Source organism: Oreochromis aureus, linkage group 1 (genome assembly GCF_013358895.1).
Source record: "Oreochromis aureus strain Israel breed Guangdong linkage group 1, ZZ_aureus, whole genome shotgun sequence".
Lineage (NCBI taxonomy): Eukaryota > Metazoa > Chordata > Actinopteri > Cichliformes > Cichlidae > Oreochromis > Oreochromis aureus.
In genome coordinates, this window is record NC_052942.1 from 15,494,268 (window position 1) to 15,520,290 (window position 26,023).

At 39.0% G+C, this 26,023-nt stretch overlaps 3 protein-coding genes across 3 annotated transcripts; all 3 read left to right on the forward strand.

The window, feature by feature from the left end:
- Positions 1 to 478: 478 nt before the first annotated feature.
- gpa33a (glycoprotein A33 (transmembrane), paralog a) lies at positions 479 to 5,462 on the forward strand. The gene is made up of 7 exons (XM_031728938.2): positions 479 to 664; positions 1,240 to 1,412; positions 1,524 to 1,743; positions 2,063 to 2,227; positions 2,804 to 2,920; positions 3,038 to 3,164; positions 3,787 to 5,462. The coding sequence occupies exons 1-7, from the start codon at positions 628 to 630 to the stop codon at positions 4,271 to 4,273; spliced, it is 1,326 nt and encodes a 441-aa protein (XP_031584798.2). The 5' UTR covers positions 479 to 627; the 3' UTR covers positions 4,274 to 5,462.
- A 4,897-nt stretch (positions 5,463 to 10,359) lies between these two features.
- LOC120435446 (cell surface A33 antigen-like) lies at positions 10,360 to 12,611 on the forward strand. The gene is made up of 5 exons (XM_039605277.1): positions 10,360 to 10,543; positions 10,995 to 11,167; positions 11,276 to 11,495; positions 11,695 to 11,859; positions 12,414 to 12,611. Exons 1-5 carry the CDS (start codon positions 10,504 to 10,506, stop codon positions 12,575 to 12,577), a joined length of 762 nt encoding a protein of 253 aa, XP_039461211.1. The 5' UTR covers positions 10,360 to 10,503; the 3' UTR covers positions 12,578 to 12,611.
- Positions 12,612 to 21,892: 9,281 nt separating this feature from the next.
- LOC120438454 (cell surface A33 antigen-like) lies at positions 21,893 to 26,023 on the forward strand. The gene is made up of 6 exons (XM_039608851.1): positions 21,893 to 22,015; positions 22,692 to 22,864; positions 22,976 to 23,195; positions 23,478 to 23,642; positions 23,898 to 24,014; positions 24,119 to 26,023. Exons 1-6 carry the CDS (start codon positions 21,976 to 21,978, stop codon positions 24,235 to 24,237), a joined length of 834 nt encoding a protein of 277 aa, XP_039464785.1. The 5' UTR covers positions 21,893 to 21,975; the 3' UTR covers positions 24,238 to 26,023.

The following is a 26,023-nucleotide window of genomic DNA, read 5'->3' on the forward strand; positions in this document are numbered from 1 at the left end:
TGTGATGCCTTTGGGTGATAACCCCTGTCAAACCAGTTTGACGGGGAAACAACCGCACCGCCTACTCAGACTGTCGAGTGTTCGTCATGCTTTTTTTTTTAACGCCCTTCGTTTTTCTCACTCTTACAAAGTAAAACCAAATGTTCAAAAAAAAAAAAAAAGACAAACAACAAGAAATAATAAAATAAAATAAAGGAGATACTTAAAAAGTGAAAGAGTGATTATTTTCATATTTTGTTCTCTCAACAAGACAAACTAAAGATTTCGAGGTCCAACTGTCTAAATTGGGCATGTAATATTTTAAAATTAGGCCTGTGGTGGAAATAAACTTGTTGTCAAATCCTGAGAAGCCGAATCTAAATAATGGAGTATCTCTGAAAAGGCAGGTACGCTGGAGCAAACTACAAGCTAAAACACGTCAGGTGGGCGGAACAAAAATGTCAGCTGAACCTCCAAAGGCGACGTGATTGGCAGGGAGCGCAATCAGTCAACCGGAGGCAGCGGGCGCATCATTGTTCGCGGACTGTCGAGTTTCGATGCAAATGTTGTTTTCTCATTTTTCTGTGGCGAAATAAGTAGATACTGAAGAGTCAGTGGGTTTTAGTTTGAAGCAAGTAAGTGTTTGCCATGGAGAAGAACTTTTCCTTGACGCTTCTGTGTCTGAGTGAGTATCTTTTTAAATAAACTCTTCTTTTTCTGCGCCTCATCGAGCTGCCACACCTGTTTGCGCACCGTCAGGATCGCCGTCTAAAAAGGGAGCAGGCCCGAGAAGCCTGATTAGAAGGCATTCTTATTATTAAATGGCTTTTAAAGTACCATATTCCAGTCTAAGCAAATGAAGTAGTAATAAAAGTCATGAAAACAATTATTTAATGGCAGGCTTTTTAAAAATTAAAACCCTATTATTTTTCGCCGTCTATCTTTTGTACACGGAACTTGCTCCAAAATTGAGCTGATACTCATGGCTGTAACAGACCTTCGTTTGTTTGTTTGTTTGTTTTTAAATATAATCAAATAATGATCATAAGTTCCTTTTTCAAGCTTGGTTTATTTAGTAGGTGCGTGTGGGTGTGGAGCAGTGAGTTATTGGTCAACTTTGATTTTCTGCTGCTGAACCATTATAGCGAGGAATCCATGAAGACAAATGATTCCATATCAGAACGTAGTGTTTTTATACATACAGGATAGCTGAGAGTGCTTTATATGGGTCTGTCTGATTTGTTTTTATGTCCATCACAGTGCTGTCAGGTGTCGGTGCCGTTACTGTTACCATCCCCCAAAGTCAGTATGAGTATGCCAGAGGGGACAACATCACACTGCCCTGCTCCTTTAGAACTACAGTTTCGATAACCTCCCAGACACAAGTCGTCATCACTTGGTCTTCTTTGACTCAACAAACTACCATTGATGAGGTTGGCATCTACCTATCTTTATGAATCTTTCCAAATAAATATACAAATCATGAGATGCAAACATGTCCTTGTGATTTTTATTATTCCACTAATCGTGTCATTTTCTAACAGACAGTGATCGCCACCTACTTTCATGGCCCTACCCCAACTACTGACATAGACACTGACTATGAAAGTCGGGTGTCCCTGGATGTGGGTGTCACTCAGGGAAAGGCTAACCTGAAGCTTTTCTCCATCTCACTAGCTGACAATAAAAATTTTGAGTGTCGTGTGCAGATCCCAGGTGACAGGAGTGGCAAACAAACTGCCATCACAAACTTGGTGGTTCTAGGTAATATGTCAGCTGTCGTTTCTTTATACATTATACAATGTTAAACTCTGATGTTTAACCTTAATATGTTCTAAAATGTTAGTTATTCCTAATGCAATGAATTATTAAAGACAGTGTCTGTGCGTGTTTCAACGCTTACTGTATCCTGTATATGCATATTTTGAAAGGTCATAATGATTGTGGGCTTGCTCCTGCTGTTCAGAGATATCACTGTTAATGGCTGAATCCGTCTGCTATACGTCAGCCCTGTTCGGGATGTGGCTTGCCTTGTATTCCATTACTAAAGTAATCACACTACATTTATATTTGTCTTCTTTAGTGGCTCCCTCTACACCCGTCTGTAAGATCCAGGGAACAGCACAGTATGGCCAAGATATCACATTGACCTGTGCGTCTGCAGAAGGATCTCCAAATCCCACTTATAGCTGGAAACGTTTTAATGTGCAGAATCAGTCTGTTCCTCAAGACTCCAGAACCACTGACAGTAAGTGACATTCTGATTCTTTCAAATCTACGTCCCATATCAGAGCATAAAGTTTTACTAATCTTTGCTTGCAAGAACAAATGTGGACATGATCAGAGAGATGCTACGCTTGGTGTACAAGTGAGCTTAACTTTTGCTATACAGCCACTGTTTGGTATTTAATATTGAAGCATATTAAACATGATGAAAGTGAGCAGGAGGTGCAACATGAATGACATTCTAAAGATGAAAAACCACAGGAGATTCAGAATAGTCTCTGCTGCAGTTTGGTCTCACTAATGAGGCAACACTTAAATATTTGTAAAAATATTAAATTCAGCTCTGTTTTAGTTTGCTAAAAATAATTTTATTAGTGAATCCATGCTGAGTGTCTATTTTAAAAAAATTAAGGAGAAGTGGCAGAAACACAGAGGCCAAGAATGATATCAGTCAGATGTACGGTTTCATTCTTCTCTATCGCATCCTGTATTTATCTATTTACTCGGCATACTTACTTTACTCAGCATACTGTTCAGAATGGCCAAAGATAGAGGTCATATATTTTTCAGTATATGTGACTAATTCTTTGTGTTTCAGAGGACGGCATCCTGTCTCTGTATAATATCTCCAAAGATACATCAGGATACTACGTCTGCACCTCACAGAACAAGATCCGCGCTGCTACCTGCAACCTCACCCTCTCGGTCATGCCACGTAAGAGAAACATTTAAAAATAAAAATGTTCTTTCAATAAATAAATCTTTACTGAAAATTTTGATGCAAACCCCTGTATTGTTCCTCCTCTTAACCTGTCTGTCCTCAACCCTGCAGCATCCATGAACGTTGCTTCCACTGCAGGAATAATTGGTGGAGTTGCTGCTGCCTTGATTATACTCATCATCGTCATCTGTTGCTGCTGTCGCCGAAAGAAGAACAAAGATGAGGAATACGCCATGGGGTAATGTTCCTCTTTATTATAGATACAAGCAATTAACATATAGACACTCATACTGAGTGAACGGGATGTTTTGTGCACAGTATTCTTTTGGGATAATTTTTTTTTTAAGTGATTAAACAAAATTATAAAATTGTACATATTGTATTTGAGGTTCCATATGGCTGTAATCAAAGGAAGTGGCCATTCTTGCTGAGTATGCAAAAGACAAAAAAGGAAGAGTTTGTTGGTTTAAAAAGCAAAGTCACTTTTTTAAAAATCCACTTCATAGTATATTAATGGTGACAGGAACAGACACTAGCAAAGGAGATGGTGCAAAAACATGCATCGCTCCATTTTCTTGCAGTCTATGCCGTATCTGTTTTGAATTAGATGTCTGTGTTGATTTCTTAATCTGAGGATTAAAAATATAAGAAAATAAACTTGCATCCTTCACATAAGCAGCTTTTGCAAAGCGTTTGGGATTTTTCTGGCAGCCACTTGAATCTGTTGGTGAGATTCCTTAGCTTTGATTGCATGCAGATCACATATAATTCAGATAAAAAGAAATCAGCCGAATAAACCACACCTTTTCTCCCAATTATTTCTCCACCCTTCATGTCTGACTGTTGTTTCCGCTTTCTAGAGTTCGTGAGGGGGATGAGTACCACGACAAGGAGCCGGATAGGAATGGTGAGGGTCGACGTGTTGAAGGGCAGGGGAAGGACAGCTATGAGGACTCCAGTGTCAAGAAGACTGAACGCAATGAAGAAAAGAGTGAGCCAGATCGCCGCGATTACGACGACCGCCGCAGCGATTACGACGACCGCCGCAGCGACTACGACGACCGCCGCAGCGACTACGACGACCGCCGCAGCGACTACGACGATCGACGGCGCGACGTCGACGATCGGCGCCGCGACTATGACGATCGGCGCCGCGACTATGATGACCGGCGCAGCGACTACGACGATCGGCGCAGCGACTACAGTGACCGCCGCGAGCGCTACGATGACGATCGCCGTTACCAAGATCGTCGCCGTGATGACAACCGCTATGATGATCGTGATCGTGACCGTGATAGACCACCAGTGCCCAACAGTAAGCCCCCAAGGAGGGACTACGATGACTAAAGCGTCCAACCTGTAACAAAGCACTAGCTTTGTTACATGAGGGGGGGGACCTGGCTATAACAAAATGGACCCCCATGAAACAGCAAAATTAGGGCTGAAATAGTAATCTGTTTGGGAGGAATAGTTTTAGATCCTTTTGAGTAGGGACAGAGATTTGTGGGGTTAATCTTTAAAAAGTTTGAACACTGCTCAGGAAAAGATTTGTATGCAAACGTCCTATTCTACAAATATAGAGAACTGGACAAAGATTTGACAGAGCGCCCCCTAAATATATATTTTAGCGCTTCAGATTTTCTGAATTTTTCTCTTAAGTAACTTATAACGTTAGGATAAAGACTAGATAAGCAGCTTATTCCCCTGATTAAGATTCTGAGCAGGCGTGGTGATTTATGCACACATTAGCTCACAGTATACAAGCGTATTTGACTAAATTTTTTGCTGTACAGTAAGAGAACAGTGCACTGGCTGTCTCTTTGTGTACTGCTAGTTTTATGCTTTTTTTTTTTTTTGTAAATAAATAATTTCTTTCTGTCACAGTTTTAAAAATCTAACATGTTTTAAGTCATTCTCTCTGATATTTCTGTGCATGTGTCATGTTTTCCTGTGAATTGTGTGCGAATGTGACTCTGGTCTGGTCACATTCTGAAGTGAATCATGCCTCGACACAAACACACATCGAGGCACAACATCGAACTCGCATGTTATCAGATATGTTTTATTGAAGCTGTTTGTTACTTTAGTTTTTGGGCATTTTCTCTCTCTTGGTGTTTTCTTTATTTAACATTCTTCTTCGTTGGTATCACTGGTAGTAGTCCTAGCGAAAACTCTTCAGCTTTTTTTGCTAACAGTTACTCAAATGTTTTATATACAGTCAGTCTGCATTGTTACATAGAATCAGGAACATTGGACTACCTTTAATTTTCTATTGAGTGCTTTCAGTTTCTGTATATATATATATTTTTTAAGAATATAACAAAAAGTCGAACTAGAAGATTGACTTCTTTTTTTCTCCATCAAATTCAAACATTGTTTTTGTACACTGAATAATTACTTAGATGCTGTTTTGTACATATTTTTGCATTGATGATATTATGACTTTTACTGAGAATCATCAAATTCTTATGCAATTTGTTGTATGAAATATGCTGTTTAGATATGATAAATAAAGTTGACAAGGCTTAGCTTTTGACATGTGACTCAAGAGCTCAGTTGCTTAATGCTGAGTTACATATCTTTTAATAACTAAATCCCTTAACTATGTCTGTGTGGTCATGACATAATTGGCTGATTATGCAACTACATTACTGCGCAGGTTTTCAAATCACGTGGTCATGCCTCCAATGTAGATTTAAATTTTAGTGTGTTACATGTTACACACGTATTTGATGACCAGTTTAAAGTATATAAATAATGCAATACATAGTTCAGACAGCGCCACAGCTGGATTCAAATACTGTGACGAGGACTGGTAGAAATCACAAGATGATAACTTAGAAAGCAAAACTCTAGTAAGATAAACATTAAAGAAGGTGAATTCATCAAGTCAGTGGTGTAAAACAAGTATGGCTGAGTGTCAGTATATATGGAAAGCAAGAGAAGTAGAAAAACACTAAACCCTGGTGTGATTCATCCAGGTAATCACATTTAGGTCAGTACCTGCACTGCAACTGAAAAGAAAAACAGAGACATCTAGTGCTCGGATGACTCCGGCAGAGATCACAACAGTGAACACAGTTTTTCTTTCTGTTTACAGTGACAGAGTCGCACAGCGAGTCTTCATATTTGAATAGCTGGAGCACAGAATGTGGACAAGTTTGTCTTTGATAAAAGCTTAAGTATAATTAAAAATGACATGAACTCTCACTGCTGTCACAGGGCAAATGAAGTTAGAGTGTGGGCCACAAAAAAAAGAATAACTCAAGTGTAATTTGTCTCCTTGCAATGCAGTACTGTGGCTTTGATGGGATTCACAGCATGGGATTTTACACGAGAATAAAAACACGAGTGGCATTTTATTCAGTCATCCTAATGGCTAATAGAAATAAACCAGCAGCAGCTGAGTGAAATGGAAGAAAGGGTTTTCTTTCCTTCTCTGCCATTTAAAACTAGCTGCATTTTTTTGGGATGGACCCACAAAGGTGTGTACCTGGAAATATTACACCCTGGCACCTTGGCTCAGGAGCTGAATCATCTGCTGTATGTGGAACTGAACAAATTCTCATATCTCATTGTTCTCAGCATAACTTTAGACTTTAATAAACACATCGAGGACTCACACTTACCACAGCAGATTTATTTTAAATGTATCAATTTTAGTTTAATTAAATCAGCTGAAATGTATTATTCTATTAAAGCAGCTTACACTGCTTTAATGCCACACACACACATACCATGTAAGTGGCACTGATATTGCTTTAATTGTAAAAATCAGGAGGCAAGTTTTTCGGGCAACATTTTGGATCTAGGGAAGGGTTTTTAGTTGTTACAGCATTGTTGCTGTTGCAGTTTATGTGACATGTCGTGTTCTGTTTTTGAGAGAAGACAAATACGCTCAAATTATATGTTTCCAAAATGTATTATTAAACAGTTAGAATTTCTAAATAGTTTTACTCTCTAAAAGGTGTGGGAAGGCCTTAGATCCTATGCCAGTTTCATCTTCTGCACCTTTCAGACATCTTCCTGTAATGGGAGATGACTCTTCCCACTCTACCATGGCAACCATCCTAGGTTGGTGTCTGTAGAGGCAGAGAGAGGATTTATAGCTTGTTTTGGGGTTAGCGGATTAAGCCTTAAGTTTCTGTTCCTTATTGTCCCTCCATCATTGTGTGTTGCAAAGGATAAAGCATAAATGTGTGTTGCAGTGTGTTTTATCACAGATGTAACCACTTAAATCTGAGGTTTAGTTCTCTTTATGTAGACTTTGTGTAGTCCTTAACCATTGTAACGATTAGATGATAGAGACTTTAACTTGTCTGTAGTGTTTATGTAATGTTTTTGTCAGGTGGAAACTAGTGGCAAACTAGACAACATATTTGTGGAGGGGGCATGTGAGAGCATGTCTATCTCGCATATGGCCGGTATAGCCACTAGATGGCACTGTTGATTATATTTAAATATGAATGCCCTAATTCCCATAGAGCTAGGAAATTTGGTTTGACGACAAATCTCTAGATTAATACTGATTTAGGAACCATTAACAGTTGTTTAAGTAACTTAGGATATTATATTCATATTTATCTGTATATTGTGTTTTGTTAATGTCATTGTTATGTCATTGTTCATTTACTTTCAGACCATATTCACACTGTCATTCCTACTGGTGCTACTGGTACAAATGCTGGATCATGAATTAATTCTCAGACTGCCTTTGAGGGGCCAAGATTACACCATTTAAGAGATCCACCTTACATACAGTCCTACCTGCTAACACTGTTCAGTCATTTGTGGACATGTTTAATTTTGTTCAGGGAGATATGAGAAGCAAAATTTTAAATGTTAAACAGATTTCTGGGTGAAGTCACAGTTTATTTTTACATTCATAACACTAAATATCATACATAAAATAACATGTATCTCTGATCTATAAACACTAGGTAGCAGCACAAAACCAGATGTTTATCAGCTGATAAAAGAGCGACACGACCAGTGTCACTGATGTTTTTAACCACAGGTTGAAGAGGTTGGCTTTTTCCCAACTGGGACTTTTCGTTTTGTTTTTCCTTGCCATGGTTCAGAGTCATGGGGTAGCTAAACACAGGAGAGCAGGGAGGAAAAGTGTGCCTGCATGAGAGGAGCACTGCTCGCATGTTTCATTTCTGATGAACGGGAGCATCGTACTGAACTTACAGGAGACAAACAAACACAAGGCCCGAGGGCCAGAAATGGCCTGGCAGAGACTTCAATCTGACCCACTGAACGGCATTGGAAAACTTTGGACTTTTAATTGTATTTACTTAAGTTTTCCAACTTTTCCTGCTAATAAAGATCCCCCATGCCTAGTCATACTACACCAAATTAATAAAAAGTTAGATGATAAGAAGTTTCAGTTTTTTCACTACTTCAAAATTTTATCGTTTTTATATAGGTAGATAATGTGTAATTAAAATTCTGTAGACTGAAGGAAAGTTGACTTTATTTGGTCTGGCCCACTTATGATCAAAGTGGGTTGCTAGCAGTTGTCAATGATTAGGAAACAGTTGCGAAACTAACCTTGAGGATTTTGTAATATGTCTTTGCTCCATAAGTGGTCGCATGTCTGAGAGGCATGCGTTTCAACTGTGTACACAGAGTTATGTACACAGAGCTGAAACAGGTTGTTAAACTGTGATCGGATTAACAGTTATGTTTGTGGATGATGAAGCTGCCCTGCTCACCTTTTTGTGTTAATGACTGGGGAGGACGGAAGGAGAGAATATAGCATGGATTCCAAAATGTCTCCCTTTAACAATGATAAACTCTTAACTTGGGTTTTAATGCTTGTTGGTTCACTGAGCTGCAGTCGACTGTTTGTTGCTTTAGTCATGTGTCAAGTAATAACACTTAGACAGACATAAAACAAATACAGAAGCATACAGGGGATGACAAAACAAGCGTGAAATGATCTTGAAATGTGGGTACGTGTGCGTTGGTATGTGTAGGTGTGCGTTGGTATGTGTAGGTGTGCGTGCACATGTGTGCATTTCTGTGCCTGTGTCCATTTGCGTCTGAGTACAAGGGTGAAGTGAAAGAGGACGGACAATGGATTTTTTCCCCTAACTTGTTATTTTTACAAAATCTTGCAGCAGGGTACAACTACACACATAAAATCTTCTGGTGCCACTTTATTTACTATCGTCATCAATTACTGTGTGTTATTGATGATTACCACCAAATGTTAAACAAAATGTGTGTATCACCATTGTGTCAAGTCTAGTCATTCCTTGTCTCTATGTCCGTGTGTTTTCTGTTTTACTTATTTATTATTTTATTATTTATTCTGTTTTGCTCCTTCCCGGTCTCGTTTGATCAGTCACAGCTGTTCCCCTCCTGTTTGCTATCTCCTCAATACCCTCTGTGTGTATATATAGTGTGTGTTTCCCTCTTTTCCTTGTTGGACTGTCTTTATGTCTTCCTCCGTGTTGCCTCTTTTTTTTTCCTCCATCAGCTTACCTTGTGTTTCCTGGTTTCTCATTCCTTGCTTCTGGTCTCCATCCTCAGATTATGTGTTATGCTTAGTTTTCCCCAGTCTAGGTTTGTGTTAGTTTTCTCAGACCCTCCTGTTTACAGTGTTTCGCAGCCAGAAATAAAGGCTAACTTTCTGTTATCATCCACCCCTCATCTCTGCGCCTGCATTTGGGTCCACAGTCTTCTCATGCCATGCCGCTGCTCCGACAGACGTGACATTTTGGAAGGATTCATCTGCTAGTTGGTTTTATGATTTAGGAATCTTACACAAGTATGTATAAATACATTTATTAATAAAGTTACTATTACTGTTTCATTGGACTCTGTCGTTACTGTCCATCTTTTAGCTGGGATGACTAACTGGTTAATTTAAATATGCACGAGTAATATACAACGTATGTATATTGTATTTATGTATGTGCAATACTATTTAGAAATGCAAGCAAAACAGCGTACTCAGCATTCTTTTGATTCAGCAGCAGGTACAGTGGATGTTCTGATGCTATCATTCTTTTTAGTCCACAGGACAGAGTCTGACCTGTACACACTGACTAATGTTTAATGTTTAACTACATTTAGTTTAAAGGTTCAGAGCTCTTATGTGCAGCTTTTATATTTGAAAAACAAAAAAACACAACAGCGCTGACTGATGTAATTACACTCTCTGCACTTGTGATGATCAAATGAGATCAACGTTTTTTTCTGCTGCAGTAGGCCTACTCTCACATCTTATTTTCAGCACCAGTGTTCCACTTTATTGTAATCATTTTCATACCTTTTAAAAAATAGATCTCTATGACCTATTTGTCTGGTACTGTCCTTGACTCCTTGACCAGAGTAGGTGGTACAGACTTTATGTATTTTGGGGGGGGCAAGGGAGGAACAGTCAAATGATCATCAAACACCCACTTTTATGCACACAGACCCTGAAACAGAAAGCCTGAGTTAACAAAGAAAATATATAAAGCAACTTCGTGTCATCCCTCACACGGATTTTGAGTTTGTATGCGTGTGAGGAGCAGCTCAGCACAGTTCAGCACAGCTCAGCTTCCACCTTTGATTTTGCCATGGAAGAGAGGATTTCTGCGTTGATGCTCCTGTGTATGGGTGAGTTATTCTACTGGCAAACATTTGTTTTTTCCCTCTGCGCCTCACCAAACTGCCTGAGAAGCCTGTTTAGATGTGATCAGTCTTACTGAAACTTACAGATTTACTAAATTGATGATTTAAAGTGTGATTTTTTCCAAAACAATATGAGCAAACAAAGTAGAAATAAGACTTGGTTGTGTTAGCCGTTGATAAGAATGGGTTCTGTTTCCCTCAAAGCATAGATGGATTGCTTTACAACATTTATTCAATGCGGGATTGTAACAGATTAATATTTTCGTGTGCAATTTATCTGTGTTACCCAATGGCTGTAACTTCTTTTTTTTTTACAACCCCTCCATTTCCAGCAAAGAATCTGCACATGAAAAATACCACAAATTACTGTCTTTATAAATGTAAAACAGCCACATACCCAATATGACATAAGTGAATGTTTTTATGTCCATCACAGTGCTGTCAGGTGTCAGTGCCATTACTGTTACCATCCCCCAAAGTCAGTATGAGTACGCCAGGGGTGACAACATCACACTGCCCTGCTCCTTTACAACTACAACTCCCATAAACTCCCGGACATTAGTCGTCATCACTTGGTCTTCTTTGACTCAACAAACTGTCATTGATGAGGTTGGCATCTACCTATCTTTATGAATCTCTCTAAATAAATATTAAAATCCTGTGATGCAAACATGTCTTTGTGTTTTTTATTATTCTAATCGTGTCATTTTCTAACAGACAGTGATCGCCACCTACTATCATGGCCCTGCCCCAACTACTGACATAGACACTGACTATGAAGGTCGGGTGTCCATGGATGTAGATGTCACTCAGGGAAAGGCTAACCTGAAGCTTTCCTCCATCTCACTAGCTGACAACAAAGATTTTGAGTGCCGTGTGCAGATCCCAGTTGACAAGAAGGGCAAACAAACTGCCATCACAAACTTGGTGGTTCTAGGTAATATTTCATTTGTTTTCAAAGAAATGTTCTTCTGAAGTTAATTGTTTCTGCTTTTCTATATATCATATCTACTGCACATCATACATTCATATATAACACTTTAAAGGTATTGTTTACCTGTTATCTGTTCTCTAATAATGTAAGCGGGTCATTCTTAATGCAAGGAAGGATAAACAAAAATGGGTTTGTCTTTTAGCGGCTCCCTCTAAGCCCATCTGCAAGATCCAGGGAACAGCAGAGTACCATCAGAATATCAGCTTGATATGTGTGTCCGAGGAAGGTTCTCCACCCCCCACCTATAGCTGGGAGCGTCGTGATGTAACGAACAACCCTGTTCCCCATGACCCCAGTACCACTGACAGTAAGAAACACATTGATCCTGGAAATCTATGTCACATAACAGGGATTGGCTTACACAAATTGTTTAGATTTATTTCAATTTATTCTACTCAGTTGACCAAGTTTTTTACTGCATATCTAATTCTGGGAATCACACACATGCAGCACTTTTATCTATGCCTGTGATTTTTAACATTTATGTACACACTCTCACTCCAATGAATGGATCAACGGGAAACTCTAGGTTCTGCACCTTCCTAAGAATACTTCACCACACAGACTGGAGGAGTCACAGAGTGATTCAGATGACCTGCTCAGTGCTCATTTTGGTCACTGAAGAATAACTAAGTGACAACTTCATTTAAAAGATTCAAGGAGAGAAGGTGGCATAGGCAAGGAGGATTTCCTTGCCTCAGAGGCTTCACTCTGCTGCATTGCACTCTGTATATACTGATTACTGATCACGCTCATGTTTTCCCCAAGCAGCAGCACTGTAGAATTTGTTCATAACTACAGTAAATCATGATAGCAGTTATATACTCACTAAGTATTTGTGACTAATTTGTTGTCTTTTAGAGGGAGGCATCCTTTCTCTGTATGATATCTCCATATGGACATCAGGATACTACATCTGCACCTCGGAGAACAAGATCCATGCTGCTACCTGCAACATCACCCTTTCAGTCAGGCCACCTAAAATAAGCTCTTCTTTAGGTTGGCTTTTGGACATTTTGAATTAAATGGATCTTTGCAGAAATATAACATGTAATACTATTTCTGTATTCGGTCTGGATTTCTGTAGCAAAGATATTGTTGTGTCTTGTTATTATTTTTAGTTTTTAGTATATTTACATTTAAAAAGTTGTTTGTTTATTTACTGACTAGTTGCTGAGACTATTCCAGATACTACTGGCAATCCAGACAGCTAACATTAAAGGTTGCAACACTTTGCTAGATGCTAGCAACATGTTCCCTAAAACGGTGGACAGGGCGACAGACCCATGACACCCTTAACCAGTTAGCTGGCGGCTAATGACCAGCACTACTTGAGCAGTTAATAAAAGGACAGGTAATGTTTGTTGTGCTGTTACACACACAGCACCGCTCATTTGTTTCAGTTCGGCAGTTGTCATAAGACAGTTTACCAATGTGTACATAATAACCTAATACTGCTGTGTGCTATAGACTGTAGAGCAGGGGTCCCCAATCTCACAGAGAGGACGGATGGTTTGAAAGAGAAGTAAAAGAAGCCATTTATGTCCACTGTGAGCGACCATCTTTGAACAGAGGCGGTGGTTTATGACACCAACTGTCTGCCATCTATAATCCAGTTTTGAGATCCCTTCCCAGATGCCTTAACGCCCACTCACATCCTGGGCCATCTGACCTCAGGAAATCAAATGATAGGGTGGGGCCAGGTTTCACAATGAGCTCATCAGTCTCTAGGGGCCACCGTAAATATACTTTTATTTATTCACTCCACATAAAATGTAATAAATAAATTATAAAATACAAAAACGAACTATTTACATTTCAAATTTTAACTATTTAAATTTTCAGCTTTTTTGTTTTAAACAAATTTAAAGTGAAACAACACAAAACACTGCAAACCACAAATATAAATTAAAATATGCAAAACAAAAAGAAGAGGCACATTCTCTGTCATATAGGCCTGGGATGATTTTTGGGAGTGTTTTCCTGCTTGGAATTGCATACATAGGATTCACTGCATGAAGAAACTCCGAAAGAGTCGGCTATCTAAAAATATCCGGATTTCCCATCACTACATCCAGGACCTGAAGCTCAGGCTGTGTCCCACTGGATGATGTGGGAACAATGCCAACACGAGGATATCAGATCGTCCCTCGGCTACACAGATCACGCTATACGAGAGTGAGATCATCTTCACCCCAGTATGTAGGAGACTCACATGCCCACTAGAGGGCATCATGTGTGTCACACTTTACCTAGGCGTGAAGTAGGTATGCATGCTTGGGTTGCAGTGCCAGCAGGGGGTGCTATCAAACACAAATATATATGTGTGTCTGTTGGACTTGGGGATAGGATGATTTAGTAATTCACAAAAATGTAACTCACAAAAAAGTGTAAAAGATGTGTTGTATGTTGGTGTGCTATCTGATAGTGTTTTATTAGAACTAACAATTTAAATAAATGCATCCAGTGACATATACGTGACTATTTGCAAACTGGAATAACTTAGATCTGACTCTATGAGCTCAGCCTATATGTCATCATTTTTCCTGCTGCTGCTTCACTCTCCAGTGGTTGTCTCAAATTAAGAACCATGCAGCTCACAGAGCGAAGTTGTGCTGGGTCGTTTTCACAGCTACAGTGTCATCTAACAGTGACTTCACTGCCTTTAACAGCTGCTGGTATTTAAATCATTCTTAACCTGTTAGTTAATACAGGTCACCAGTTTGCTTCCTGTTGCTCGCCTCGCTTTAGTTATTCGTTCTTGACAGATTACATTTGCCTTCTTGGGGAAAAACACAACTCAGTGTGCATAAGCAGTCTCAATCGAAGAGTAGCCCTGAACAGACAGGTAAGCTAAATTAAAGGCAAAACCAAACTCGTCAAGTGGGCGAAACAAATGTTACCCAAAGAGCAGAAAGCACCGCCAATCACCCAGAGGAGGCTGGCATCGTAACTCACAGGGCTATATTTTTGAACAGATTCGTTTCCTTTTTATTTTACACAAAACTAGCAAACAAGGAAGAGTCAGTGGGGTTTAGCTTAAAAAAATGTTGCTTGCCATAGAGAAGAGGATTTTTCCATGTACACTTCTTTGTCTGCGTGAGCATTCTTCTAAAAATCATTTGATTCTTTCCTCAGAGCCTCACCGAGATCATCATGTAAAAAAGAAAACAGGCCCCAAAACCCTGCTTAGAAGTGATCCGTTTTGTTGATAGGCTTTTAAAGTATACTTTAAATAATCGAAAACAAAGTAAAAATGAGCCCCTTGAAACCAATTTTGTCAGACATTAGTTGCCTTTTCCAACTTCATCGTATCATTTTTCATATATCTTTTGCATTTGTTGTGAAGCAGATTTTGGGTAGGCTTTTACGTGATGTCTGCAAATGCAGCACTAACACCCACACCTTCCCAGTCGATAATTAGAGACCTTATAAGAAACAGCTGCACTTCACTACCACAAGGAGGCATTTGGCATTCTTTTCCCATCCAAGGTGGCTGAGAGCATTAGGTGGCTAAGCACTGCAGAGCAGTCTTATTTCTTCAGGAAAGCTGCTCATTTTAGTATTGCCCTTTAGAGAGTGTTAAGTGGGACTCTTAAACATTTGTTATAATGTGGCATACGGTAGGGTGGACCTAGTTATTTTACCAAGCTGCTATTTTAATTCGGGTAGCACTGTAGCAGCTAGCCTTGTCTTTTTAATTAATGTTTGTTAATTAATTAATGGTCCTGCACTGTCAGCCCTGCTACCTTAAGAAGTTCTCTGATTTTATAGCTCTATACTTTTAGTAGTTTTCCCTAATAAATTTCGATTTGGAAAATTGACCTGCCTCGCCTCTGCTTGCTAATAACGAGCCTGTGGGGCTTTTGTAACTAGTCCAACATTTGCATTGGCTATAGAAATCTCTCCTGGGCTGTTTCAAGTGGCGTTGTCAACGTCCTTTAGTCACCTTTACTGGTTATCCTCCTTCGTGCCACCACATATTCAAGACTTTCTTCAAAATTTAGCTAGCACACTCACAAACCTGCATTTGAAACGTTGGCTACTATAGCAGTATAGTATTGCAACATGGCATTTGGGTCTTTTAACTAAGAGGAACATAAACAGTGCCATCATTGCCAGACCTGGCCCACATTTAGGTTGACATACACCCTGCCATGACACCAGTCAGTCAGAAGTGCCAGCTTGATGCCGGATCTGGGGAAGACCTGTTTTCTATGAGCCTGGGCCACATAAACCAAACCACAATTGAGCCAGATATGGCATGCTATCACATAAACGGTGCCATCTACGCCAGGCCTGGCCTATATCTGGATGACACCACTTACCATGCCAGAAGTCAGCCAGCAGTGCCGACTTGACACCAGATCTGGGCCAGACTTGTCTCCTATGTGGGTGCAAATGTATAATACTAATCGAATCTGTTTGATTTTGTTTTTATGCTCATGACAGTGCTGACAGGTGTTGGTGCCACTGAAGTTACCATTTCCCCAAAGTCAGTATGAGTATGCCAGAGGTGACAACATCACACTGCCCTGCTCCTTTACAACTACAAGTCCACCTCACCTCATGTTATGTATTTTCATTGTTTTTCCTATCAGCCTACCTCTCTGACATGTCTTCCCAATGTGATGCTTGTGTAAAGTGTCAGAAGGTTCCTTTGTAAGTGCGTATGCGCCATTAGCGTGCTGCCTGCTGTAACCCATAATTTCCTTCGGGATTAATAAAGTATTCTGATTCTGGTTCTGATTAAACATTGTACCAGTAGTTGTCGTCACATGAACAGCTGTGGCTGTGGAAGCAAATGTAAAAAAATGTCAGTATCTACCTTCTTCTAGTATCTAGTATCTATGTGTCTCTGATTAAACATTATGAGAATATGTCTTTGTGTTTTTATTACTCCTCTAATCCTCTCATTTTCTAACAGGTTTCGATCCTCACTTACTACTATCCTATAAAGAAAACTGACATCACATCCCCCTATAAAGGTCGGTCCCTGGATGTGGATGTCCCGAATGGAAAGGCTAACCTAAAGCTTTCCTCCATCACACTGCCAACAAAGAGTTTGAGTGTCATGTGCAGATCCCACTGTACGGCCAGAATATCAACTTAAAGTGTGCATCTGAAGAAGGATCTCTCCCTGCTACCTGCAACATCAAGGATGTTGGAAGAATGGGCGGGAGAAACACATGGAGCGCTGTAGTAGGATTAATAAATGAATGAATAAGACTGTCTCTGATTTCTAAACACTAGATGGCAACAGAATGCAACCAAAATGACTTCCATTATTAGCAATATGTCATTACTGAGCTTTTAACGGAGTGTGAGAGACCGTGCTTTATTTCCAACTGCAACTATAATTTATTTTTAATCTTCCTCACCGTGGTTTTGACTTCACTGCCGCCATCCATTGTTGCAGACGCTGGAAGGTGCGCCTGGGAGCCTGCTGTAAGCTGCACAACTGATAGTGAGTATGGCAACATTTGAACTTTACTGACTTCACTAACATTTGAACGTCAGTGGTGGAAAAATCTTCCCTTAGTAACATTTGACAAGCCATGGAGGTGATCTGCTTTTTCTTTTTTTCCCTTTTTAAAAAAAAATGTTTTAATTCACAGTGTCATGATATAAGATGAGATTAGATATTTTAAAAAAATGATTATAATGCCAGAATAATAATTTTCAAAAAGTTGGTTACCTTTGAATATTTTTAATATTTATTATTATTTTTATACAGTCTAAGAACTGAGTGGAGTTTGGAACTTTGTCTGTAGCCAGTGAATAAATGTATAATAAACTGCATATAAATCTTGTCTAAAGTTATCATTTAATAATAATAATAATAATAACTTTATTTATAAAGCACCTTCAAGCAAAGTGCTGTACAACTGTGTAAATTAAAAGGGTTTAAAGGTAATACATAGCAATACAGATAGGAGACACAGTACAAGTTAAGAACAGAAATAAAAAAGAGAAATTAAGAACAAAATAAAAAGAAGAAAACATTTAAAACCTAAAAGCCATAAAGTTAAGACATGTAGGATAAGGTAAACAAGTGTGTCTTCAGCTTAGCTTTAAAAACCTCAACAGAGCATGCCTGCCTAATATCCTGAGGGAGGTTATTCCACAAAAACGGGGCACGAAAAGAAAAAGCACGCTCTCCAATTTTCTTTTTCCTGGCTTTAGGAACTTTAAAAGACCAGAGTCCTGAGATCGGAGAGCACGGGATGGAATATACCGTGTAAAAGGTCAGAGAGATACGAAGGTGCTAATCCATTTAAAGCCTTGTAAGTGAGCAACAGGACTTTAAAATCAGTTCGAACCGGACAAGGTAGCCAATGAAGAGAATATAAAACAGGGCTAATATGTTCGAATTTTCCAGTTCTTGTTAAAATACGGGCAGCTGCGTTTTGCACCATCTGTAGACCTTTAAAACTTTTCTTTGGTAGCCCTGAGAAAAGAGCATTACAGTAATCAATCCGTGAGGACACAAATGCATGAACAAGAATCTCTGCAGTATCGTTTGACAAAACTTGTCTAATTCTAGCTATGTTCCTCAAGTGATAAAAGGCGGTTTTTGTTATTTCTTTTATATGAGACTCAAAAGAGAGCGCCGTGTCAAACCACACGCCCAAATTTTTTACTTTGTCTCTACAAGTTATGACCCTATCATCAATTCTCAGGGTAAAATTTTGGGACGAGTGCTGGAATTTAGGCGGTCCAATGACCATCAACTCTGTTTTATCAGTATTTAAGCACAGGAAATTATCCGATAACCAGCCCTTAATTGCTGATAGACAAGATTCCAAGTTAGAGATTTCAGTACAATTTCCAATTTTTAGAGGAACATAGAGCTGCAGGTCGTCAGCATAACAATGAAAGGTTACTTTAAAAGAACGTAAAAGAGCACCAAGAGGTGACAGATACATAGAGAACAGCAGTGGTCCAAGCACAGAGCCCTGAGGGACCCCATGCCTCACCACACAGGTCTCAGAAAGAACATTATTAAAATTAACAGTCTGAGACCTCCCTGACAGGTAAGATCTCAGCCATGATAAAACATTCCCTGTAATTCCAATAAAATGTTCAAGCCTATCCAATAAAATGCCGTGATCAACAGTGTCAAATGCGGCACTTAAGTCCAGCAGTAATAAAACTGAAGTGCGATCATTGTCTGCATGTACCAGCAGGTCATTCACCACTTTTAGTAAGGCTGTTTCTGTGGAGTGATTTGGTCTAAAAGCGGACTGAAATGGTTCAAACAAATTGTTTGTTGACAAATGTTCAGTGAGCTGCTTAAAAACCACTTTTTCGAAGACTTTAGACAAGAAAGACAGATGTGAGATGGGTCTATAGTTTGCAACCATGTCAACATCTAGTCCAGGCTTTTTCAAGATTGGTACTACCACAGCTGATTTATAACATTCAGGGAAGACTCCAGTCATCAATGAAATATTTAGAAGAAACAGAATGTAGGGTCCTAATGCTGACCACAGTTCTTTTATAGCCCAGGCTGGTAAAGGATCCAATGAACAGGTTGTACTACGAGCTGCTTTTACAACCTTGGTTAATTCAGACAGAGAAACGACCTTAAAATCAGAGAATAGTTTATCAGCAGCAACAGGCAAGACATCTGAGTAGTCTGACAAACTACCTGAGGAAGGAGTAATCTGATTCCATTTATTTAATGTAATGTAATATGATAATTACACAGTCTTATATAAAGCTATTCATGGCACCCTGAATGAAATGTAGAATAAAAAAATACACTACCGAAAGAAATCTGGTTCATCTGGACTTTTATTTTTATTAAAGCAGTTGCCAGAATTCGTCTTATTTTGGTAAACCCCACTTTTGTGGAGACGCTGTCCTGTTATGTGTCAGTTAACTGGGCATTGTCACTGTCCTTTCGGCAGCAGAAAGCTGCTGAGTGCTGGAGAAAGAAGCACGCCCATACCAGCTGAAATGTCTCACAGACACAGAAACTGTTGGTCATCCTCTGTGTTGCCACTGTCTTCAGCCTACTGTTGTTATGTCTCATCTGAATAACATACATTTCTATATAGCTAACCTTGGTGAGTGATGCCTTGTTGGCTGACATTTATGTCTTTGAGCGTGTGAGAACTTTAATAATTCTAAAACCACATGAATTTGACAAAGGTCCTTTGAACTGTCAGTACACTGAGCCACCCTGAGCTCATATAATATCAAAATAGAACCTGCTACATTTGTCAAGAATGGCTAAATTTAAGTGCATACTACTGTTAATTACATTTTTGCTTAATTTGGTAAAAAATGTGCTTTCTATGTGCAGAGAGTGTCTTCCAGAGGAATGGTTCTGTGGGGATTGTGATGTTCTACATCATAAACATCAGCCACTCCACAACAGGGAAAGTGTTATTGATGTTTTTTTAAAGCCATTCCTCCAGCCACATGCATTATCAGAGTGGATGGTCAAGATTGCACCCATATTCAAGGTATTTCCTAATGAGATACTCAGTTTTGCTTTTCATATGCATCTACAACCAGTGAGAAATAAAGGAATAGTCGAGGCTCTTATTACAGTGAAATTGCAGCTTTTAGATTTGGTTCTGTTGTGTTCCTCAGATTTACCAACATTTGCAAAGCTATGCTTCCTCTTTTTCCTTTCGTTGTCACTAAAATATCTGGAAATTGCTTCTCTTGTTAGAAATAGGTGGCATATAAAGTGTGACTTTCAAAATGATCTTTTTTCCACTTCAAGTCTTTTATCTTCTGCATCTTGCGTTGTTTGTTTGTTTGTTTGTTTTTCCCACAGAGAGTGAAGCTGCCCCGTTCCTGCCCTGGCTCGTACCTAGGGTCAGCATGAATGAAGAATCAAGCGGAGACAGCCTTGTCTCTCGGCCTGGACCCCACCCTGCACTCAGACCTGCTCAAACTGAAAGAAGAACTGTCAGCTGATAGACCTCAGGCCAGACCCTGATACCAGCATGGTGTCTGTCGGAAAAAATCAGCTGCTGGCAACCCTTGAAGAGAAGATGTGGAGGGTGAAGGTAACAGTGGTCCCAGTGGTAATCAGAGCACTAGGTGCAGTGGCTCCAGCAGATTCCAGGAACAACATCGGAGAGCTCTATCCAGAAGAGCGCTGTCCTAGGAACAGTAGAGGACATGAGCTCGAAGGATAGACCCCCTGCAGAGGCAAGAGGGGAATTTGCATGTGGTTCTGTGGTGTGTTTCATAATGTTTATATTCTGATGTACTTTTTAATGAACAAATATATAACAAGCAAAGATTAACCTCAGATGTTTACTCAGATTTTAAAATCAGAAACACTGATTTTCCACCCTGTTGTTGTCTGTTCCATCCTGTTATGTTCGATTTGACCTTGTTTGGAAAAATGTTTTCAAAAATAATTGAACAGAATCATTAAGTCTTGTGAAAATTGTTGTGCCATGTTGAGAAGTCAAGAATCTTAAAAGGAACAGTTATGTATATGTTTTTAAAACTGCAAGTATTTTCCATGCTGTTGGAAAAAATGGGCTAAAAATAATTTGTTTTTTGGATAACACAGACCTATAGTATTTGTAATTAAATTACCTGTTACAGTTTCATGAATAAAACATTATATTAACAAACGGGACATACTCTGTCTAAGAAAAAGTCACTATTGATCAATATTTACATGTTTAACTATTTCTGGTCTATATGTAAACGTCCCTAACGGGGTGGAACACATTCAGAGGCGATGTTTAACCCTTTAATGCCCATTGTATCATATTTGATACATGAGTTTGATAGACCTCTATCTCATCAACATGATCAATACTTGCTATCATTTCAAAATGTTATGGACAAAACTTGTTTTTTGTCTAAAAATAACATTGTTGTTAAAAAAAAAAGTTGCCAAAAATGTCCAATGTATCAAATGCGATACAAAAAATTCTATAATAAATATATAATAACAATATATCATACACAACATGTTATAGCAAAACAATTTTTGTGGATTTTGTTATAAGGGTTAATAAACATCTCAGTTCCAAAAATTCAGAATTTTCTGGTTATTTTTTGATGGGTTGGGTCTTACAGGGTTAAGAAACCTACCTGTAAATACTATTTTATCGAGCCCTGAGCTTGACCATAAAAAAACAACATTGTACGGGTAGATGTCTGAGTTAACTAATCAAGCGAAATGTATCTCACTTCATTGTTAAGGACACAAGTTTCAATCAAAGAATAGCCCTGAACAGTACAGTGTACTACATTAAAGGAAAAGTCACACAAACAAATGTTACCCGAACAGCAGAGGGCACCACCGATCCCCGAGAGAAGGCTGGCTTCCCCAGCGGGCACATCATCGCTCACAGGGCAATTTCGCTTCCCTTTTATTTTACAGAAAACAAGGAAGAGTCAGTGGGGTTCAGCTTAAAAAAAATTGCTTGCCATGGAGGAGAGGATTTTTCCATGTACGCTTCTGTGTCTGTGTGAGTATTCTTCTAATAATCTTTCAATTCTTTCCTCAGAACCTCACCCACCGAGATCCCTGTGTAAAAAAGGAAACTGGCCTAAAAACCCTGCTTAGAAGTGATCACTCTTACTGGTGCACTTTAAAGTATTTTTTTAATAGTCAAAAACCAACAAAGTAGAAATAAGACGCCTTTAAACCAATTTTGCGAGACTCCTTGTTATCATTTTTCGTTTATCTTTTGCCTTGCTTTAAAATTTAGCTAGCACACAGAAGAGGGTTTCAACAGACCGTTATCTTTATTAATGAACATTTTTCTCTGTGTCATTTGGTAAAGAAAATAGTAAAATCAAAAATAAATTCTCATTATGATTCAGCAGAGGAGATTTTAATGGTTTTGTTCCCCCAAATCAAAAATAAATAAAGTTTATTCTGAAACTAAAAAACAATAATTATTTTAGAGCATCACAACTTTTCAGGCTTGGTTTATAAACTGCAGATAATTATTGTATTTAGTAGGTGGGTGTGAGGGTGGAGTAGTAGGTTTTTAAGTTTGATTTTCTGCTGCTGAACCATTATTAGCAAAAAATCCATGAAGACAAATGATTCAATATCAGAACGTAGTGTTTTTATACATACAGGATAGCTGAGAATGCTTTATATTGATCTGTCTGATTTGTTTATGTCCATCACAGTGCTGTCAGGTGTCGGTGCCGTTACTGTTACCATCCCCCAAAGTCAGTATGAGTATGCCAGAGGGGACAACATCACACTGCCCTGCTCCTTTATAACTACAGCTACGATAACCTCCCGGACACAAGTCGTCATCACTTGGTCTTCTTTGACTCAACAAACTCCCATTGATGAGGTTGGCATCTACCTATCTTTATGAATCTTTCCAAATAAATATAAAACTCATGAGATGCAAACATGTGCTTGTGATTTTTATTATTCCACTAATCGTGTCATTTTCTAACAGACAGTGATCGCCACCTACTATCATGGCCCTACCCCCGTCACTGACATAGACACTGACTATGAAGGTCGGGTGTCCGTGGATGTAGATGTCACTCAGGGAAAGGCTAACATGAAGCTTTTCTCCATCTCACTAGCTGACAATAAAAATTTTGAGTGTCGTGTGCAGATCCCAGGTGACAAGAAGGGCAAACAAACTGCCATCACAAACTTGGTGGTTCTAGGTAATATGTCGGCTGCCGTTTCTGCCTTTATATATTATAAGATGTTACACTCTGATGTTTAACCTTTATATGTTCTGATATGTTGGTTATTCTTATCGAAAAGAGTGTCTGTGCATGTTTCAACACTTACTGTATCCTGTATATGTATGTTTTTAATGGTCATAATGATTGTGGGCTTCCTCCTGCTGTTCAGAGATATGACTGTTGCTGAGTCCATCTCCTGTACGCCTTGCATTCGATTACTAAAGTAATCACACTACATTTATATTTGTCTTCTTTTAGTGGCCCCCTCTACACCCGTCTGTAAGATCCAGGGAACAGCACAGTATGGCCAGAATATCACCTTAACCTGTGCGTCTGCAGAAGGATCTCCAACGCCCACTTATAGCTGGAAACATTATTGTGAGCATAATCAGCCAGTTCCTCAAGACCCCCAAACCACTGACAGTAAGTGACACTTTGATCATTTAAAATCTTTGCTAAAAAGAACAAATGAGGACATGATCAGAGTGATGCTACGCTTGGTGTACAAGTGAGCTTATCTTTTGTTTCACAGCCACTGTTTGGTATTTAATATTGAAGGATATTTAACATGATGAAAGTGAGCAGTCAGATGTGCAATGTCACTCTTCTCTATCACAGCCTCTATTCAATTATTATATAAAGTTTGTTGAATATCAAACCACATTTTTTGTGTTTCAGAGGACGGCATCCTGTCACTGTACAATATCTCCAAAGATACATCAGGATTCTACATCTGCACCTCACAGAACAAGCTCAACGCTGCTACCTGCAACCTCACCATCTCACTCATGCCACGTAAGAGAAACATTTTTTTTTCATAGAGAAAATTCTACAGAAAATTATTATGATACATACCCCTGTTTTTCCCCCTGTTAACTTATCTGTCTTCAACCCTGCAGCATCCATGAATGATATTACCACTGGAGGAATAATAGGCAGATTTCTTGCTTACCTGGTCTTTCTCATTATCATCATCATCATCATCATCATCTTCTTCTTCTTTTGCCAAAATAAATAGCAATGAGAAGAATGACACTGCAGGGTAATGTTCCTCGTTCTGGAAGATTCAAGCATCTTTTTAAATAATTTTTATGAGACGACTGGGAGAAAGAAGACACTTCAGGATCCTTTTCAGAGGAGCAGGGACATTCAGTGCTTTTCTCCCCCCTGTTCTTTCAACCCCCTTACCCCCCCCCCAAAAAAAATATATATATATATTTAAAAGTCACATATTTGTCTTACGATGCCTTTACTGCCACCAGACCAGAGTCTACACAAGTATTTGATTAATATTTCCTTTCCAAGCTGTATAGAAAGAGGACAATGCGACCAACACTGTGTCATTTCTCTATAAATGAGGTTTGTTCTTTTCTTGTAATTAAGGAATTTATTACTATCACACAATTTTACATCTAGCCCGTTAAATTCTTTCTGTGTGATCTTTCTGTACACGCATTAGGTTTATCTGTGAACTGTGTACAAGTGTGACTTCGCTGCCGTTCACTCTGTGTTGGTCACATTCTGATGTGAGTCATTGCTGGATTGCGTAGAGGCAGAAACCTAGACTACCTTCAGTTTTCTATCAAGTGCTTTCTGTTTCTGTATTTTTTTAAAACCACAGTATTAGGGAAACAAAAATTAGAACTTCCACTTTTCTTTGACTGTATGAATTTCAGGACTCAGTCGCGGTTAGCTGCTGCTAACTGCATGGATTTCGTTTTCCGATTACTTAATCCCCAAAGCATCAGGAGAGTGACCAGATACACCAAATGGTTATTACTGTCAGCCATAGTACTCTCACTAACAATTTATCCCCTGAATTATATTTGCATGTGTTTATGCACAAGTTGGGGAAGCAGTGTATAGTAGTAAAACAACTGTCTGACTGTGCAATTGCATTAGGCTTTCCAATGAAGTGTTGGCAACATCTATGTGGTTTTCGTTTTTTATGAAATACATTTAAAGAAGTGGAAAGTGTGAGGGTGGCTGTTCAAAAGGAAGATGGATTGATCGACAGACGGACCTCACCTAGACTTCTGCATTTCAAATTGGTGTGTTTGCATGCTGATGAGAAGCTGGTCTACTTGCTGATGCTGAGCTAGCTTTTTTATTTACATTTATTCTTTTACTTACTTGTTTACTGCTTTAATACCACACAAGTGGGACTAATATGGCTTTAAAATGTAAAATCAAGTGACTGAGATCTCCTGTGTGACATTTTTACTCTGGAGTGTGATTTTTCTTGTTATAGTACTCTGCTTTGCACTGTAAGAAGTGACAGTGTTATGTAGTCTGTGGTGTGTTGGCTGTGTGTATTTTAGCACATATCTAACCACTTGTTTTCCTGTTAGTGGCACCCACCTTCTATATGCAGGTCTTCACATCTGCAGCTGTGTAACTGCTGGATAGACATGTTGCAGCAGCCAGTGGCTGTTAAAGTCCCTGATAGAGTCTCTTCTTTTTCCTCCTGTCTGTCCAGAGCTCCTGGGTTTCTAATTATGCTTTTCTAACACACATTTGCACATTATCTGTAAGTCCATGTAAATTTGTGCAATCGCATTGATTTAAGAATCTGATTATGGTCAGCACTAAGGCATCAAAATCCTGTTTTGCAGTTATGCTTAATCTGTTACTGTATGTTTTTTGTTTTGTTTTGGGGTTTTTTTTTACTATGTTTTATAAATATTTTGCTCTTTTACAATTTTTTTTTACTGCACTATACTGCTGAGTGACTGTCTTCTGCTCGTCAAGTACATTTCATTGCAGTGTTGACCCTAACTTGCATATGAAAAATAAAAGTGAAA